Source organism: Aspergillus karnatakaensis (assembly GCF_047715665.1).
Source record: "Aspergillus karnatakaensis strain CBS 102800 unplaced genomic scaffold BJY04scaffold_38, whole genome shotgun sequence".
Classification (NCBI taxonomy): Eukaryota; Fungi; Ascomycota; class Eurotiomycetes; order Eurotiales; family Aspergillaceae; genus Aspergillus; species Aspergillus karnatakaensis.
In genome coordinates this window covers 227,556-244,823 of record NW_027395750.1, presented here as the reverse complement: position 1 = coordinate 244,823, position 17,268 = coordinate 227,556, and the positions used below count along the sequence as shown (strand labels likewise).

Here is a 17,268-nt window from a genome sequence, read left to right as displayed (position 1 = left end):
CTTCAACACTTGAATGGCTCTATCCATCTTTCCCGCCCTTTCCGGATGCGTTAGCCTATTTTCCTGTCAGTCTTCCGACGAATAACTCGCCTGATCATCCCTCGAGTATTGGCTGAGCTGTTGGTCGGTACCTCTTGTCTTCGTCTAGTCCTCCAAGGATCGGAGCTGTGCGCAAACTTGTCGATCTCATCGTGGGGTACATCACCTGCCATTGCGTGCTATCAACACCCCACAACACCATCTCTTCTCTCTCATACCTTCGAAAGTCTCCTTTGTCTCGATATTTAGCAAGCGCCATGCCTTTTGACGAGAACGGAATCAAATGGTCGTGGTAAGCTTTCTTCGCATTTACCGACTCGAAGAACACAACACTGACAAACTGGACTGTATCTCAGTGAGCCCTGTATCCGCGGCCACCGTTCGTCCAAATGCGCCCACTTCGATCGCCTGATGGTCAGTGTTGGCAAGGCCGGCCGTCCGTTGTCGAAATGCCCCCATGTACAAGGAAGTTGTAACTGCAAGAAGTTATGCGCTTTCATGGTTGCCATTCCGAAAGGTATGCTTCTATGACCTAGATTTTAGACCGTCTCTAACCAACTGCTCTATATCTAGCCGGTACGGGCTGTCTGTGCAGACCAGTTTACAAAATGTTGCTAGACGAGAATGGGCCTACTCCCCCGGTATCTCAACTTCCCATCAACATAACTACTGGATCTGTTGGCAGCGCGAGTGCGAGCCCTAGTCCGAGCAAAATCCAAAAATCTAGCAAGAAAAGCGTGAAGGTAGCACCAGAACAGGCCACTCGACCCCTTCATTCTATACCAGAACTACACCAATTCGCTCTTCAGCATGGAAATCCAGATTTGAATGTGCCCGCACCACAACCGCAGCCAATTGAGAATCCTTACATCACTAACAACGGTCTTGCCTCGCAGCCGAATGTCTTTACCGCAGTTGACAACCTCTCCAATAGCATAGGCTCAACAACGGGTGCCAGTCCAAACGGAGTCTGCCTCACGAACACGTTCCAGCCACCGTCGCATCCTGCTATCTCTATGCCTGCACGAAAACCTGGCTCTTGCTGCTCGAGTTCTCGTCCTGAAGGTTCAACTGTTCCTCATGAGCTGCCATCGCATCAAATAATTTCTACTCTTGTGCAGACACCGGGCTCTTGCTGCTCAAACTCTCGTCGTGAAATATCAGAAGCCCCCCTTCAGCTACGACCACAATCCGCTACATCTCTACCTGCTCAGACACCCGGCCCCTGCTGCTCAAGTTCCCGTCGTGAGAGCTCACATGCTCAGCCACCCCCGCACCTTACTACTTCTACGCCTTCGCAGACAACCAGCTCTTGCTGCTCAGATTCTTTTCATGGCGGTCCGATCAAGGTAGAGAGCCCAGTGATCCAAGACGTGTTTGCTGCATCGCCCATGACTGTCTCTTCGATCGCGCAGGCACCCTCCTCGAACTGGCAAGGATTTTCAGGCCTGAACGGGCACCTGCACTCTGTAGATGGCAGTACCAATGGCTTCCATCATACTTTATCTGGAGTATCGTTCCAACACCCATTCACAGAGTATAGCAATCCCGCAAGCTTAGGATTCAACCAGATCTCGATACCGCAGTCTTATCCCATTGCACCTGTTGGCCATCCTGTCTTCGCTCATCCCGGGTACACGGAACACACTAGTGGCACTGCGCATAGCTGTAGCTGTGGGCCCAAGTGTAATTGTTACGCGTGCCCCGACCATCCGTATAACGATGTTACCGTGCAGCATGTTCAGGAAATTGGTCGTATCATTGCCGAAGATTCGCAGAGCGATGAAGATGGAGACAAGCTCCAGGCCCCCGAAGCTAACGGAACAACCCACGCAAATGGACCCCCTGTTGACCAACCTCTGATCGATCCCATTAACCATCTGACCACTGATTATGACCCCATGCCGTCTGGACAGTGCTGTGGTTCCGGTGGTGACGAGTTGGATGGCGGAGCTGCCGCCGAAAACCTTGAGGCCTTCCCAGAAAATCCTCTCATGAGTCATGATGCTTATTACACCTATGAGTATCAGGTCGGCTTGCCCGGCGCCTGTGCCGGTGAGGCCGGTGACTGCCAGTGTGGCCCAAGCTGCACTTGCCTTGGCTGTCTAACTCATGGAAATAATTAGCATTGCTGCTTTATCATAGCCTGGCGCTTGAAATACTTTGAGTGGCACTTATCCCAGTCTTGGCTCACTTTGCTTAAGCTCTTCTACCTATGCTTATGGACGATTCATGACCTGATACCCCCCATTGTCGGATTTGGAGTTGTTGGTCCTTTTGTGTTTGTGTACCATCTCCCTTCTCTCTTTTTTTTTTTTTTTTTAAAAAAAAGCCGACCGGCCTCCCTTTGTCCCATACTCTATCTTCTTTCTCACCCTGCCATTGCCAAGTTATTAGGCGAATTTTTCGGATATCTTGAGTAGTCAACAGTCTCTCTCAATCGTCCGCACACTGTTTCACCCCCCCAGCGTTGGGCTTTACGTTACCGATCCCCAGTGGTGACCCGTGAAGCGCGAGTTTTCAATCTCCGCTCTTTTTTATCTTTCGCATGTCGTCTGACGTCTCTTCGCGTTATGGACGTAATGCACTGACTTTCCAGTCGCGGGTACGACCGGTGTTTTTCAGTCATATATGGTTGTATTTAGATACGGAAAGCACATAGGTCGTCGCTAGTACGACGTTTTACATACTGATCTTGAATGTGAATAGTGTACAATAGCCAACTCAATCGGGCTGAAATTGCAGAATAAACGAGAACTCGATTATCTACCAAACTTTATAAAGAACCGTGCCGAACCGCTGTCCCCAGCTATACAGGTATCATACATACACAAATTGCATGATCGGACCAATCTACCGACGCAGAGCGTCTCTGACGGGGGAGTCCCCACGGCGGAAAGAAGCTAAGATCCCATATTAGCGACGCCATTCGCGATCTGGAATGAACATACCGTCAGCCTCTTCCCAAGCACGTCCGGCACCGAAACCGAGACCGACCCACGCGGGCCAAGCCCGTCGCTTGAAGAGGAGCACTGAGAAGACGACACCGAATGACAGACCGAGGGAGGAGCGAATGATCATAGAAGAGATGGCACGATCCCACTAGATAGACAAAAGCACGTGTTAGCCGGATGCTCCGAATAATCAACCAATCTCAAGATTGTCCTGTCCGTAGACCTGTAGAGTCGAGTATCTGAAAAGGTATAGAGTCGTTCACAGCAATGAATGAAGGTGGGCGAAGCTTTGTACCTTCTCGTTGAGCAGGGCCTCACTGACGAGCTTAGTCGAGCGGGCAACGGGCTGGGGGTTGTTTGAGTCGGCCATTGCGATCGATCTAGAGGTAGAATGTTAGTACACGGAGGCTGTCAATAAGTTGAAGATGACATACTTGTGCAAAAGCAGCAAAAAAGGATCGAGATGTGAAGCTGGGATAGATATAGATAAGTAAAGGAAACAAGACGTCAAGGAGACATCGGGTTGCGGCGGTTTTCGAGCTCTGGCTCCGCCCGAGAGTAAGGAAGGCGGTCAGAAAAACTAGGTGGATTGCCCGCTCTCCATCAGACTTTCCACTTTTTTTCTCTTCGGGAGAACTACAAACAACACCGACAGAGTTTATTAGATGTCTCTGTCTGGCGATGCGGTATCCCCCTTGGTAATATTGGGGAAACGGACGAAGGAAACGTGAGGGAAATTGTTGCTCGTCATCCGAATTTTCACCTCAAATTCAGGATGCCTTCACTACCAGAGGTATGATTATAGCCGCTACGCTACGGATTCATTGTCTATGCTAATATGCAGAGACAGCGTCCGCGCCCTTCGCAGGAGGCTCTTCTTCAGCTCGAGAAGGGCACAGCGTCCCCCAACGTTCAGCTTAACGACGCCGCGCAAATTATCGGACTCGACCTATCGCTCTGCTCAACCCACCCGGAGATCAACCGAGCCCCTCATATCCCGATCCATGCGGCGCCAAAAGAAGAATGGGTCCTAAGGTGGTTATTGAAGAAGTTGAAAGCTGGGAAGAATTACCGAGTCGAACCGGCCTCCTTTCTTTTATTGCGGCAGCTTATCGATCTCATCCCACCCAAGACATTAGCATCGACCCTCAAAGATCAGAAATTCCTCGGAATCGTTGATCATGCGATAACAGACTTGACTGAAGATGTACTTACCGGTATTGCGGAAGGGACGAACGAGCTTCTTGCTTCAGATTCCGAATCCAGCCATACACTGAGTGAATCATCACGCGCGAACGAGGCCGGTCGAAAGGGCACAAAGCGAAAGAGGACAAATGGCGATGACCAAAATGCGATGGATATTGACGAGCAGCCTCGGACACCGGCTTCGTGCTTCTTGACGTTCACCCGCCTTCTGGACTGCCTGTATAGTCTTGTCACACTAGAAAATCGAACGAATACCCTTAGTGAGGCTGCCGGCTCTCATCTCAGGCATGCACTTAGGGGTGAACCCCAGCAGATCGCGACCACACTTGGCAATTTTTTCACACTCGCGTCGATTGCGATCCTTCATTTTCAGTCCGGAAGAAAGACAACGGAATTGCAGCATTTATTCTACGTTCTGCCTGCGCTTTTGGAAGTCTGGGAGTGGAGGTCGCACCGTCAAGACGATTCAGATCAAGGGTCTAGTAATGTACGCCTAAACCAAGCGCTTATTGGTGATGCATACGAGGATGCTAATTTCCGTCTCTAGGAATCTTTCGCCGCCCAATGCTCCCAGCGCGCTTTAAGACTACTGCACTGCGTGCGCGCAACTCAACTCGATACCGACGAGAGAGCCCATGTGTTGAATGGCGTCGAGCGCCTAATTGCTCTTCACGTTGTGTTGCCGGCGCGCACAGGCTTCTTCAGCAGAGGCGGATCGGGCATCGACTATACTGCTAGCGAACCGGATTGGAGCTCCGTCAAACCCATCTCGGATACTTTCAGGCCCATTCTATGTGCTTCCGAACCCGCTAGTGCCACGGATGAGCCTTTAAAGAAAGTTTCCTGGAACACGGCCGATCTCATCCCAGAATTTTTCGATATCGCTGCAAGATCTGTCCCTCGTGACACATTTCGAAGACAAACTGACGAGGGCCCTTGGCTGGAGACTCTCTTTGTGGCTGTTGCTGAGCTAGCATACTCTCTCGTGAAATCAGAGGGCGCAGCCGCATACCTTCCTAATTTTGTGAAGATCCTGGAGCAGCTTTTCCGCGTCGCCCTCAAGCAAAAGGTGCAACTGTCGCTGCACACCCTGCTTACACACGCCGTATATACCGGTCTCCTCAAGGATGATCATCTATCCGTGGAATGGGGCCTCCTTTCATTGCTAATTGAACTTGGGGTAGATATATTCCTACCGAATTCGGGGCTTGCGGACTCGGAGAAGTACCTGGAGGCCTTATTGAGCAAGGTAAATATGCACTGGCGTCAAAGCGAACTCCCCACACATGGTAGTTATAAGATCATAAAGACTGGTATTGTTTTGCCTCTAATACGAGGTTTCACTGCCGCCAGAGATCTCTCTACGTTTATGGAAATATGGTACCAGCAACTCGCCGACATAGAAGAAGCAAGACTGAAAAACAGCAATTTGAGCCTTTTCACGGTTTGGGAAGATGACGATGTGTGCGACGCGTATGGCGAGCTTATGCGCAATCCATTGAATCTAAACCTCGCTTCTGCCCAATTGCGCGCAGCTGCGGTGGAGATCCGCGGCAGTAGCGATCAATTCGCCGTTTCTGGAGGGGCTTATGCACAACTTGTTATTACTGAATCCGGGCTCAGAAAAAGGACCATCGACCTCACAGACGATAATCCGGGCCTCGAATCATTCATGGCCACGGTTGCCTCGACACTTTCTTCGGGTCAGGCAGTGCATTGGCGCTGGCGGCTATGGAAGTTATCTCGTAACCTGATCGAGAACAACGTCCAAAGGATTGATTCTGGGCTTGCGCCATCCATAACAAAGCTGACCGGGGTAGCTACGAAGTCAATCAAGCGTCAGCATAAAGAGGCGGTGCAGAAAGCCAGTGCACGTCTGGAATGTATTGAGGCACACCAGCTCATCCTTGCAGTCCTGCGACGCTCACCTTGCACTGACAACGGCGACGATATGTCGTCCCTGATGGCAGAAATCCTGAAACTCACGAAGAAGATTTCCACAACGGATGCTGTTGACTCGATGAAATCTGCATGGAATGGACGCCTAGATTCATTCGATTCACCAGCTGTCCTTTGCTTGGCATATTTTTTGAGTCTTGTCCGAAGCCCTGAGCTTTGGAATCACATAAAGAGTGAGCAACGACGCTCTCTGTTTACCCACATCCTTTCTTTGGCGGCGGCACAGTATCGATCGTCATCGTCAACTTTGGAGAACCTTTCGTCAGGTGCACGTTTTCTACAAGCTTGGGCTAGCGTGGTTTCACACGAATATCTTCTTGCCGCCCCCGGCATAGTGACTGACTTGATTGCTGTTGTATCGGAGCGGATCAAGGAGGATGCTATCGATCGGAAACTTTACATCGAGAGCTTACAGAGAGTCCCGGCGCCTCTCATCAGCCGCTATCAGAGGGGAGCCTTGCTGGACTCATTACAGGATGTCCTACCACACAAGAACGATAGTCCCAACATTGCGGTTGGAATCTTGTCGCTCATGGCCAAACTTGTTGATATGCCAAAATCAACGGCCCAATTGACAAGCAATTGGGAACCGATCTATGCTATAGCTAAAGCAGTTTCGCTGCAAGGCGCCGATGTCGACCTCGAAATTATGAAGTCATATAGATTCTTGCATCGTGCAGTTGTCGCAAAGTTGCTTCAGCTAGCTGAAGGGGACCGCCGCAAGATGTTCAAGAAGATGTACCGCAAGGTGTCGTCCAACGTCTCCAAGTTGCAGTTCATTGATCACGATTCGATGCAATCTTTCTTCCTCAGGATTTCACTGTTTCAGTTGTGGCTTCACCGTGAACAGCTCGGCGATTTTGTCGACGTCGCAGACCTCGCCGTTAGTCGCGAGAAGTTATTTGGATTGGTGGTGTCTGACTTGCGATCTGCTAGGGATCAGTGCAAGAAGAAGCCCCTGGAAGAAACCGTCACTCTAATCAAGACCCTGGATGCCCTTGAGGATTTCGAAGACCTGGCCATAAATCATGCTGAGATTAGGAAATTCTTATCGAAAATCGAGGGTTATGTCGAGAAGACAGTGGACTCGGAATCATCGTTGAGAAGGCTTATCAGACGCCGGGTTCTCGCCACGCAGGATTCGGATGAAAGCCTTACAAATCCTGTAGTACAATATGCCGAATCTCTTCCTCTTCAACACATGTACAGCGAGGAGCAGCAACTATTCATCCGAGCAACGAGCGAACGGTTCCGGGGAATGTCTTCGAATGCTTTGGTTCGCGTGACTAGGGATGTTCGCGAATTGGGCTTTGTTGGCAAGAATGCTGAGTATCATCTGCTTATCGCGGGCTTGGCTGTTGCTGCGGCACCTTCCACCGAAGACAAGGACAGCAGTCAAGCGAACGAGCTTTCTCTTGTTTGTACCGCCATTACCGAGGGATTGTGTCAAAGTAAGTCTCTTCAAGAGTTTGTACTTGCCACAGAGTGCTTGGACGTGCTCCTTCGCAGTCACCCACGCAGCATCTCGCAATGGAATATTGATAGCATTCTCTCCTCCGTTGCCGTGTGCGCCTCAAGCGCAGGACCTCGTATTAGTCCCGAGTTTTCTGGGACAATTTATATCCGTCTATGCCGATTGGTGGGCCTGCTTCTCGGCCTTCACCGTCAGAAGCTGGGCGGCCGATTCCATCTCATCCTTCCAGCCATGCAGCGCCTCCTTCATTGCCTTTTTGCTCGAGGCAAGAAGCGCAGTCGACTTAGCAAGGCCGGCACAGAACACAAAAACCAGCCGCACTGGCTCCTTCGATTGAACGCTGAACATGCTACTCACTTCACTCGACTTCTTACCTCGCTCTGTGACCCGACTGTTTCAGCGGTCTCACGGCCAACGCCAGGAGGTGTCAGCCACGAGGGTTTGACGGACCAGACGAAGAAGGCCAAGCGTATTGCGGGGCAGTATCTGCAGTATCTGATTCAAGATTATGCACAGAGCTCTCTCCGCGGTGCTCTATACCCTGAGGTGAAGGCAGCGCTGTTGCCCGGTCTTTACTCGGTGTTGGATGTGATGTCACGTGACACAATGCGGGCACTGAACGCAGGGCTTGATATCTCCGGGCGGGCGTTGTTCAAGACGCTCTACGATGATTACATGAAGTTCGGGCGGTGGAACAAGGGGTAGATACCGTAGAATATGTACATATATAATAAACAGCTCTTATTGGCCGAGTTTCCTATCAAAGTTCGAGAGTATTTCGTAGCATCGTATGGTTATGGTATGCTCCGATGTGCGGAGCGGAGAGGGGTGCAGACTCCGGAAGGGGAAGGCCAAGCCGGGGGATTTCCCACGTGAGGAGCATGTGACCACGGGCGCGAGGGGGTCCAGGGAGCCTCGACTCGAGAATCTTTCAAATTTCAAAGAAAGTTATCAGTAGGGTTGCGGTTGAGGGTCTATCGATAGCATATCATTTTACTCGATCAGATCGAGTCAGCAGACAGGCACCAATCCGCGGAAGCAGATACGCCCCGTCGGGCTAAATAGTCTAAAATACGACCCTCTTATCGCTCACTGGCCGGAGCTGAAAATGCGGAGGCGACGAACGGCCCACCGCAAGCTGATAACAACCCGCATCAACTGCTGTTAGTCGTGCGAATATCGCAATCGCTGCCCTGCCTGCCTTGACGGAGGGGTGATAAGGGCTGTCATGGATGGCAATGCCAGGGCCCCAGTGGCCGATCGGCCTCTTGGTAGCTCATCCTTTGACCAATTCGCGGCCCTCCTTATCGGAAGGAGCTCCATCGCTCGCCTGTGGATGGTTGCGATGGTTGCGTGAACTGACACTTCCCCAGCCGATGACGATATGCGCCAACGGCCGTTGACAAGCTGCAAGGTATGCCAGAGCATTTATATCTCAGCTGCTTCCCCTGTCGCTCACTTCTGAGTTCTTGACAAGTCTCCTTCCAGGCCTCCCAGACCTCGAGTCCGTGCCCGGTTTCCGGATCAGGCTGTTGATACATGGTTGGTTAGTGTCGTCATAATTTCTGATCACACCTTACTACCTACCTAGGTAGTTCTCTTCCTTCCTGCTAGGTAGGAGGTAGGATTGAACTTATTAAGAGCGACGGCCATCTTTCTTGTTTTATTCTGTTCATACATCTTTATTCGCACATATCCGCCGAAATGCCTGATTTCCAGCGATGGCTCAAGAAGCTGGAGGTCGAGTCGATGCCGGGGTTGACCAACACCCAGCTCATGTTGACGAACCATGATTTGCAGCCAGGTAAGCCTTGACGTACTCCCGCTGTCTGCATGGCTATCTAACACTATGCAGTCGAGCCCGAGCGCCGTAAATGGAGGTGGTATAACTTCGTTACGTTTTGGATTGCAGACTCACTCAATATTGTGAGTATAGTTTAGATCCGAAGTCCGACACGTGGAGCGGCAAGCTAATCTCTCCGCTGCTCAGAATACATGGATGATTTCATCTTCTATGATCGTTGATGGCTTGTCCTGGTGGCAGTCATGGCTGTGTGTTTGGTTCGGATACTTTCTCGCCGCCTGCTTTGTGTGTTTGACTGGTCGCATTGGTGCTGTCTACCATATCTCCTTCCCGGTTGTTTGTCGGTCCTCGTTCGGAGTCTGGGGTTCGTTATGGCCAGTGCTGAACCGTACGGTCATGGCGATCATCTGGTACGGTGTGCAGGGGTTTATTGGAGGTAAGCGACATGGCCCTTTTCCCTTCATCCAAATAGCTAACATAGCTTCAGGCCAATGTATTACGCTGATGATTCGTGCGATCTGGCCGAGCTATGAGAACATTCCCAATGGCATCCCCGAGAGCGCAGGTGTCACCACCAAGGATTTCGTCAGTTTCTTCATTTTCTGGCTGCTTTCCTTACCGGCATTGTGGTTCCCAGTTCATCAACTTCGTCACCTCTTTATGGTCAAGTCGATCTACTCACCCATCGCCGCCATTGCTTTCTTTGCCTGGGCTATTTCTCGAGCCAACGGACTCGGTCCAATTGTTGATCAATCCCACACAGTCCACGGAAGTAAGCTGGCGTGGGCGGTCGTCAAGGCGCTCATGAGCTGTATGGGCAACTTTGCTGCTCTGATCATGAACGATCCTGATTTCTCACGATTTGCGCGGAAGCCGAAAGATGCTCTGTGGGCGCAGCTGTTCACCATTCCGATTGGATTCGGTATCACTTCGTTCATCGGTATCATCGCATCCTCTTCATCTGCTGTGATTTTTGGTGGTGACGCGATCTGGAACCCTCTGGATCTCCTGGGGAGGTTCCTCGAGGGAGCTAGCTCGGCTGAGCGCTTTGGCATCTTCATCATAGGACTTGGTTTTGCTCTGGCTCAGCTCGGAACCAACATCTCCGCCAACTCGGTCTCCGCTGGTACGGACATGACCGCTTTGCTTCCACGATACATCAACATTCGACGGGGCAGTTACATCTGCGCGGCTGCTGGCTTGGCCATGAACCCTGTACGTCCTCTCTCAACATTTACTGTTCTACAAAGCTAACAGAACGATAGTGGCACCTTGTCTCCGATTCCAATCAATTCACCACCTACCTCTCCGCCTACTCCATCTTTCTCTCCGCTATCGCTGGCGTCATGATCTGCGATTACTATTTTGTCCGCAAGGGTTACCTCGTCGTGAAGGACCTCTACAGCGGCGAAAAGGACTCGGTCTACCGCTTCTTCTACGGCTTCTCCTGGCAAGCTTATGCCTCCTACATCTCCGGAATCCTTATCAACATCGTCGGATTCGCCGGTGCTGTAGGCCGAGATGTTCCCGTTGGCGCGCAGTACATCTACAATGTCAATTACGTCTCCGGTTTCATTGTCGCGTCCTTGATGTACTTTATTCTCACCCGGTTCTTCCCTGTCGTTGCCTCTAGCGATACCTGGAATGAAGTCAACACGGACCTCGATTTCCAGACAGAGGGGCAGGATGTAGACTTCTCTGAAGACATCCATACTACCGGGAAGGCGGTTGGGTTTGGCACTGAGGGGTCCAGCGAGTATAAAAGTGCGAAGGCGGGGTCGGCGGGTGTGGCATAGAGTGTTATACCCTGCTGCTATGTTGTTTGTTGACGACCCCCGCTCTGCGCACATGTCTTTTTGTGTTTCGATGATGACCATGATATCTTAATATACCTTTACGAGCCCACTCCGTTCTGAAAAAGGCGGAGGGTATGCTTTAGAGCGAATTCGATACGGATTTTCTGGCTGCGTTTGCAGCACCCTTTCACCAAGCACTTTTCTTTGCGCAGGAGCTACGTATGTAGTACCTAAACTGTACAGATCAACGTAACACAGAGTTGGAAGCTGCCTGATCAAGCAACCAACAAAAACCAACCCAATCTCGTTCTTGCCCTCATGCAGGAAGTTCTAACCCAAGTTCATGACTTTATCCCGCCCCGTGCTAACTGTATGCACCACCTTGACGCATTCTTGGCTGCAGACGACGTGGTGTGAGCTGTTGAGTTGGATCCGCATAATAGACACCTTTAACGCCTGTCATCCCTAGGTAGTCCTAGGCCTCAGTTTCCCTGCGGAGCCATTCGGATGCCTGCCCAGTGCCCGCCGTTTAAGCACCCTAGTACAGATTCGGAGCCCGCAAACACAGCCGCACCTTATTGCATCCGGAGCCCCATCACTCCTTCCCTTACAGCGGTCCAGATCGCTCCTTCTGTCGGGAGCTCTGAGCTGTTCCCTCCGTCGCTCTTTCTGCAGTTGCAGCTCGCTTGGGCGGGGACCAAAAGAGGCAAGCTATGACGTCATGCGTACAAAGCTCCGTCAAATCAGCTTCTACAGATCGGTAAACAGCAGATTCTCTACACAAGATAGCTGTACATTTGACTCACCTTTGACTCAGTTCTAACTCAGTGCTAGCTCTCGCTTGTTGCTAGCTTCGTTTGAGGTTGCAGAGGAGGGGTATAAAGGCTGCTGTGTCGTTGTCTTGAACATTCTTCTTCTTCTTCTTCAACATCGCTGAATAGTCTCTCAGTCTGTTCAGCCTTGCGCGAACTCTTTGCTCACCATCTGTTCTCAGCACAGCTTCAGTTACATTCATTACTCCTTTTCAACTCCAAATATACCCTCTTTTGTATTCCATTTCTTCACCAACGAGTCAACATGGCTGCTACCGGTGCTCTTCCTCAGACTCTGCGCTCCATCACCACCACTAAGATCAAGGAACTCTCGAAGCAACGTGCTGTGTTCGACAAGCGCCGAGATGAGATTACTGAGTCTGCTGCTGCTGCTTCTGACCTCCGAAGCAAGGCCCGCATCCTCCTTGAGGGCGTCACCAAGCTCAAAGGACACCCGAATGATGCGTTTGACAAGGAGGACCTCGATATCGATGCGGAGTCCTTTGAGACTGCTCCCCAGAATGGAACCGAGCGTGCAGTTCATGCGAACATACGTCGATTTCTCTTGCAGGGCAAATACGACCCGTCGGTTTCAGAGTCGAGTTTGAGGGAGTGGATAGAGAAGCTGGAAGGGGAGATTAGGTACATGGAGCGGGCGCATGATCATGCCTCGTTCTATAGTGCCCTTGTGACAGAGTGGTTAGGGGATTTGGAGGCTTCTGGAGCCGCCGCCAGTTCCTCAAATGGCGATGTGAGTGCTGAGGGGTTGGAGAATGTGGGACGTGCGGAGATGCACGAGCAGAGAGAGACCTGGGAGAAGATCGTGTTCAATCAGTCTGATGTGCAGGCGGACGAAATCCGTACATACCTCGATAACCTGTTTACACAGACGGCCCTCTCTCAGCAAGCGCTCAAGGAACTTCGTGAAAGCATCAAATCCTTTGCGACAGGGCTCTCAGCGAAAAAGACCTGGCTTACCGTTTCCGATCTTTCCTGGGTGTCCGAGTCTCTGCTAAAATCTGATCTTCTATCCAAAGAGAAGATGGTCATTCTGAGGGAGCTTGTGCGAAACCCGGCTGTTGCACAGGAGGTTGCTGACGTTTTGAACATGCGTCTTGCCTCTCTGGACGGTTGGAGCTGGCCTGAGGAGGGAGTCCCCATGGAGATGCGCCGTCAACTCAACGGGAAGTATAGGGTATTCATGGACGAGGATCTACTGGACAGTCTCATGTTCCAATACCTGGGCCTGCAGTGGGCCGTGGCCTTCCGCTCTGCATTTGTCACTTTCCTGGAATCGCGCGGTTGGAAGAAACAACGCGATCAAATCCCCGAGCATGACAGGCTACGCCGCAGTTACTTCATCGGTATCAGTCAGTCGACAAACACTATAAGCGAGCATCGACAGAAGGTTTATAAGGATGAGTACTTTATGACGCAGCTGCCTTCCTCGCTCAAAGCCGGTGTGGCAAGCTACGATGATGATGATGGAGATGATGACCAAACTCGGCAGAAGAATGCTCTGGAAACTAAGCATTCCCTCCTACACCTGCTTCTCACGGAATCGATCTTGCACACAAGCCTACACGGTCAGTTCACTGCCATACGATCCGACTTTAAATGGTTTGGCCCGTCTCTTTCTCACAGCACGGTGCTCACTGTGCTTTCCTACTTCGGCGTCCCCGAGGACTGGTTGACCTTCTTCCGAACTTTCCTCGAGGCACCATTGAGATTTGTCCATGACGGCCCCAATGCCAATATTTCCATTAGGAAAGCTGGGGTCCCAATGAGCCACACGATTTCGACTTTTATGGGAGAAGTTGTGCTCTTTTGTATGGACTACGCAGTAAACCAGAGTACCAACGGCGCGTACTTATACCGACTGCACGATGACTTCTGGTTTTGGGGCCACGAGGAGACGTGTGTGAAAGCGTGGACCGCTATGACTAGTTTCGCCAAAGTTATGGGCTTGGAGTTCAACGAAGAAAAGACCGGTACTGTGCACTGGGAGGGAACAGGTGAAGAAGCGCCCCCGCTTTTGACCCCCACTCCAGTTCATCCTCAAGAGAAAGCCTTGCTACCCTCTGGTGACATTCGCTGGGGCTTTCTGAAGCTAGATTCTCGAGAGCGCCGCTTCATCATAGATCAAGACCAGGTTACCGAGCACATCTCCGAGCTCCAACGTCAGCTTTCAGCCTGCAAGAGCGTCTTTGCCTGGATACAGGCTTGGAACAGTTACTTCGGCCGTTTCTTTGCCAACAACTTTGCCAAACCAGCAATTTGCTTCGGGAGAGACCACATTGACATGGCTATATCCACCCTCAATCACATTGAACGAACCTTGTTTCCCGGCAGCGAAGGCAGCGGTGTGACCGATAATCTGCGAGAAATGATTGCCAAGCGGTTCGACGTCCACGACCTTCCTGAGGGCGTATTTTACTTCCCTATCGATCTCGGTGGCCTCAATCTCCACAATCCCTATATCCCGCTCCTAGCCATGCGTGAGGATATTAAGCAGACCCCACATCGTCGTATCCAAAAGGCGTTCCTCGAGGAAGAGTCGAGATACCTCTCCGAGAAAGAGTTCGTTGAGACCAATGGACCCCGCAATCCCCGGGCTTTCATGGTTGGAGGCAAGAGCAGCGATGACCTCCCGACAGAGTTTCTCTCCCAGGCAGAGTATATCAAATATGCCGAGACTTTCAGCTATCCGCTTCTGAAAGCCTATTTGGACCTGATTCGAATCCCGGATCAGATCGATGTCAACCTCACACCTGGGATGCGGGGCAACCTTACGTTGAGTGAGACCGGGAACTCGGGGAAGACCATCTCCAACCATTGGCATGAAATGTCTCCGTATTGGAAGTGGACGGCGGAGCTATATCGCGAGGGGATGGTGAAGAGGTATGGCAACCTGGCGGCAGTGAACCGAGAGTTCATGCCTGTAGGTGTGGTTGAGACCCTAAGAGAGGGCAAGTTCCGCTGGCAAGGCTGAGAAGGATCGTTTTCATGTACTATATTTTCACGAATTCACGAAGAGATGATATCTAACAGAAGTCAATCGACCTAACAGACAATAAAAGTTGAATTCATTGGTCGTATTCGGATTCAAATGTGCAGAGAATATCATTGAGACGTTTCTTTTCCTCGTCTCCGCCGAAAATTGCTTCAACAGCTTTGCGAGAGATCTTGAGGAAATCGCTCCGGCTCAAGTTGAAGTGTTCCGCAGCCAGAAGATGCTCGTTCGAGACTGGGCTGCAAAAGAAGCCCATATCATCGGTCTAAGCACATATCAGTTCGGCTCATGTGGTTGCTTCAGGACAAAGGTGAACTTACGCAAAGAACAACCGGGCACTCCTCGTGCCTCCAATACCCGAAGTGATGATCGAGGAATCCTCCATCGAACATCTTAGCGTGTACATTGCACGACATGCACAGTTCCAGTCCGAGTCCCCTCCGCACAATTTCCTGCTTTATATCATCAGGGACATGGATAACGTGGCCCAGACGATCAGGATAGAACGATAGCATTGTCTGCAACTCATCGCGCAGATCGCCCGAGTAAACTTCAGCAAAGTGAACGGTCAACCCCAAGCCATGTGCTTTGGCCCTCGCGAAGGCGTCTCGGCATAATGAGATATTCCCCTTTGTTGGATTTCCACAGACGTCGACACCGACAACTCCGCGGTGCCGGTTGGCAATGGCTAGGTCGATGATCTCGTTAGCGTGCGCTGGATCAGCAATCAGTTGACCACGGTCGACAGCGAGGATAAGGTATACCGATATGCTGCCGGGGTTTTGGGACACGAATGATGCGACTGTATTGAGGACAGTGGAGAGATATTCGTCACGAGTGAAGAGGGAGTTTGGTGACGCCCGGGGGATCGTGCGGAGCTCTAGATAACGAACGCCGTCATTAAGAAAAGATTGTAAGACCGAGGTTGTTGAGTATGAAATGCTTTCGAGGTCATTCACGAGGTGGTATATGGATTTAGAAAACACCTGGAAGAAGCTATACCTTTCAGTTTAGCTTTGTGTCTCATATCCTGCAACCCCATACCCTCGAATATACTAATGGCACAGGCTTAAACTCGTTCTACAGAACCCTCGCTCAAACCATATGTAGATCCAGAAAGGAGAGAGGGAAGACCTACTTGTTGAGCGAAAAATCCACCTTCCCCGGCGGCATAATCACCAACGGGTCTTCGACGTCGAATTCCGGATCACGGGCTTTTTTCTTCTGCCAAATCTCATGGAGGCATTGGCGGCTGATGCTTCCGCTAAGATGAGCATGTAACTGTATCATACGATGTCAGATTGCTGCTTGCTCCGAACCCGGTGGGCGCGACATACCTCGATCTTCGGGAGAGCAATGGCAAATTGCGGATCCACCGGTTTCGAAAGATCCATCGTCACGAAACCTTAATTTCAGTCGTGTTATCCGAGATTACAGGATTTTTGAGCAGAGGGAGATACGTATGTACCTGTCGAGGAGTGAGGAGTGAAGAGGGGAGACGGGAGCGCGGATGAAGTTGAGGAAGGAAATTGATCACGAGAAAAGAGCTATGCATGCAGGTGCTTTCTCAGCGCTCGCGATTGTCACCATTCCCCGAGGCACGGCTTTTGACAACATTTGTTTAGGTATACTCTCATATTGCACACCGGAAGATCCCTTGATCAATCACTTGATTGATTTGAGTACTCCTACAATATCTCCGAATGATCTACACAGACCCGATCGATTGGGAAACCCCCACAACCCACTCCTGCAATGACATGCATATCAGGATTGTTTCAAACCCAGCGGATCATATCATCCCTTGATTTCGTACAGGGCGCTTTGACGAAGTTGCGTTCTTACATAGCCAAGTATCTATGCGTATTTCATCAGGCAAGATCTAAATCTGTAGCATACCGAGTCATAACCCTACGTCGTCCCGCCATAATCAGAGTGCATGGTAAGAAATGGTAATAAAGACGATGTGAGTCGAAGATTTGAACATTACCTAGTAGGCCTGAAAACAATGAGTGCTCGTTATAAATACCCTGCCCGGCATCGCCGACCAACAGCGTGCTTGCAAAGGACGATGCATAGGGTTAGCAAGTTTCATCCACGGCTCATCTAATCGCTCTGCATAATAAGCAAAGACCCGACCTGGCAGCTATTGCTATTGCGACCTCTTCTGGTCATTTGGTGTAGGTGATGGGGTGAGAAACACAGAGCGGA

General features: G+C 50.9%; 5 protein-coding genes across 5 annotated transcripts; 3 read left to right on the top strand and 2 right to left on the bottom strand.

Moving 5' to 3' along the window:
- Positions 1-296: 296 nt before the first annotated feature.
- On the top strand, positions 297-2,165 carry mac1 (putative copper-activated transcription factor GRISEA; the record flags this gene model as incomplete). Its single annotated transcript, XM_073716815.1, has 3 exons — positions 297-331; positions 396-556; positions 613-2,165. 3 exons carry the CDS (start codon positions 297-299, stop codon positions 2,163-2,165), a joined length of 1,749 nt encoding a protein of 582 aa, XP_073569218.1.
- Positions 2,166-2,377: 212 nt separating this feature from the next.
- On the bottom strand, positions 2,378-3,526 carry BJY04DRAFT_193911 (MICOS complex subunit MIC10). Its single transcript, XM_073711980.1, has 4 exons — positions 3,428-3,526; positions 3,289-3,373; positions 2,991-3,141; positions 2,378-2,942 (listed from the first exon to the last, which is right to left on the bottom strand). Exons 2-4 carry the CDS (start codon positions 3,361-3,363, stop codon positions 2,893-2,895), a joined length of 276 nt encoding a protein of 91 aa, XP_073569217.1. The 5' UTR covers positions 3,364-3,373; positions 3,428-3,526; the 3' UTR covers positions 2,378-2,892.
- Positions 3,527-3,768: 242 nt separating this feature from the next.
- BJY04DRAFT_220257 (ribosome biogenesis protein URB2) lies at positions 3,769-8,337 on the top strand (the record flags this gene model as incomplete). The annotated part of the gene is made up of 3 exons (XM_073716814.1): positions 3,769-3,786; positions 3,844-4,686; positions 4,747-8,337. 3 exons carry the CDS (start codon positions 3,769-3,771, stop codon positions 8,335-8,337), a joined length of 4,452 nt encoding a protein of 1,483 aa, XP_073569216.1.
- A 680-nt stretch (positions 8,338-9,017) lies between these two features.
- On the top strand, positions 9,018-11,875 carry BJY04DRAFT_193905 (nucleobase cation symporter-1 family protein). Its single transcript, XM_073711979.1, has 6 exons — positions 9,018-9,046; positions 9,110-9,436; positions 9,488-9,558; positions 9,623-9,872; positions 9,924-10,651; positions 10,702-11,875. Exons 2-6 carry the CDS (start codon positions 9,337-9,339, stop codon positions 11,230-11,232), a joined length of 1,680 nt encoding a protein of 559 aa, XP_073569215.1. The 5' UTR covers positions 9,018-9,046; positions 9,110-9,336; the 3' UTR covers positions 11,233-11,875.
- Positions 11,876-14,988: 3,113 nt separating this feature from the next.
- On the bottom strand, positions 14,989-16,631 carry BJY04DRAFT_95306 (putative adenosine deaminase). The gene is made up of 4 exons (XM_073721361.1): positions 16,395-16,631; positions 16,196-16,338; positions 15,378-16,053; positions 14,989-15,322 (listed from the first exon to the last, which is right to left on the bottom strand). Exons 1-4 carry the CDS (start codon positions 16,449-16,451, stop codon positions 15,131-15,133), a joined length of 1,068 nt encoding a protein of 355 aa, XP_073569214.1. The 5' UTR covers positions 16,452-16,631; the 3' UTR covers positions 14,989-15,130.
- Positions 16,632-17,268: the final 637 nt, after the last annotated feature.

Coding starts and splice junctions, on each gene's coding strand:
- BJY04DRAFT_193911 (XM_073711980.1), bottom strand. CDS start 3,363: ATGGCCGACTCAAACAACCCCCAGCCCGTTGCCCGCTCGACTAAGCTC. Junction 3,142..3,288: donor AGGCCCTGCTCAACGAGAAG/GTACAAAGCTTC, acceptor TTGTCTATCTAG/TGGGATCGTGCCATCTCTTC. Junction 2,943..2,990: donor TGCTTGGGAAGAGGCTGACG/GTATGTTCATTC, acceptor ATGGGATCTTAG/CTTCTTTCCGCCGTGGGGAC.
- BJY04DRAFT_193905 (XM_073711979.1), top strand. CDS start 9,337: ATGCCTGATTTCCAGCGATGGCTCAAGAAGCTGGAGGTCGAGTCGATG. Junction 9,559..9,622: donor TTGCAGACTCACTCAATATT/GTGAGTATAGTT, acceptor TCCGCTGCTCAG/AATACATGGATGATTTCATC. Junction 9,873..9,923: donor TGTGCAGGGGTTTATTGGAG/GTAAGCGACATG, acceptor ACATAGCTTCAG/GCCAATGTATTACGCTGATG.
- BJY04DRAFT_95306 (XM_073721361.1), bottom strand. CDS start 16,451: ATGGATCTTTCGAAACCGGTGGATCCGCAATTTGCCATTGCTCTCCCG. Junction 16,339..16,394: donor TTGCTCTCCCGAAGATCGAG/GTATGTCGCGCC, acceptor CGTATGATACAG/TTACATGCTCATCTTAGCGG. Junction 15,323..15,377: donor AGTGCCCGGTTGTTCTTTGC/GTAAGTTCACCT, acceptor ATATGTGCTTAG/ACCGATGATATGGGCTTCTT.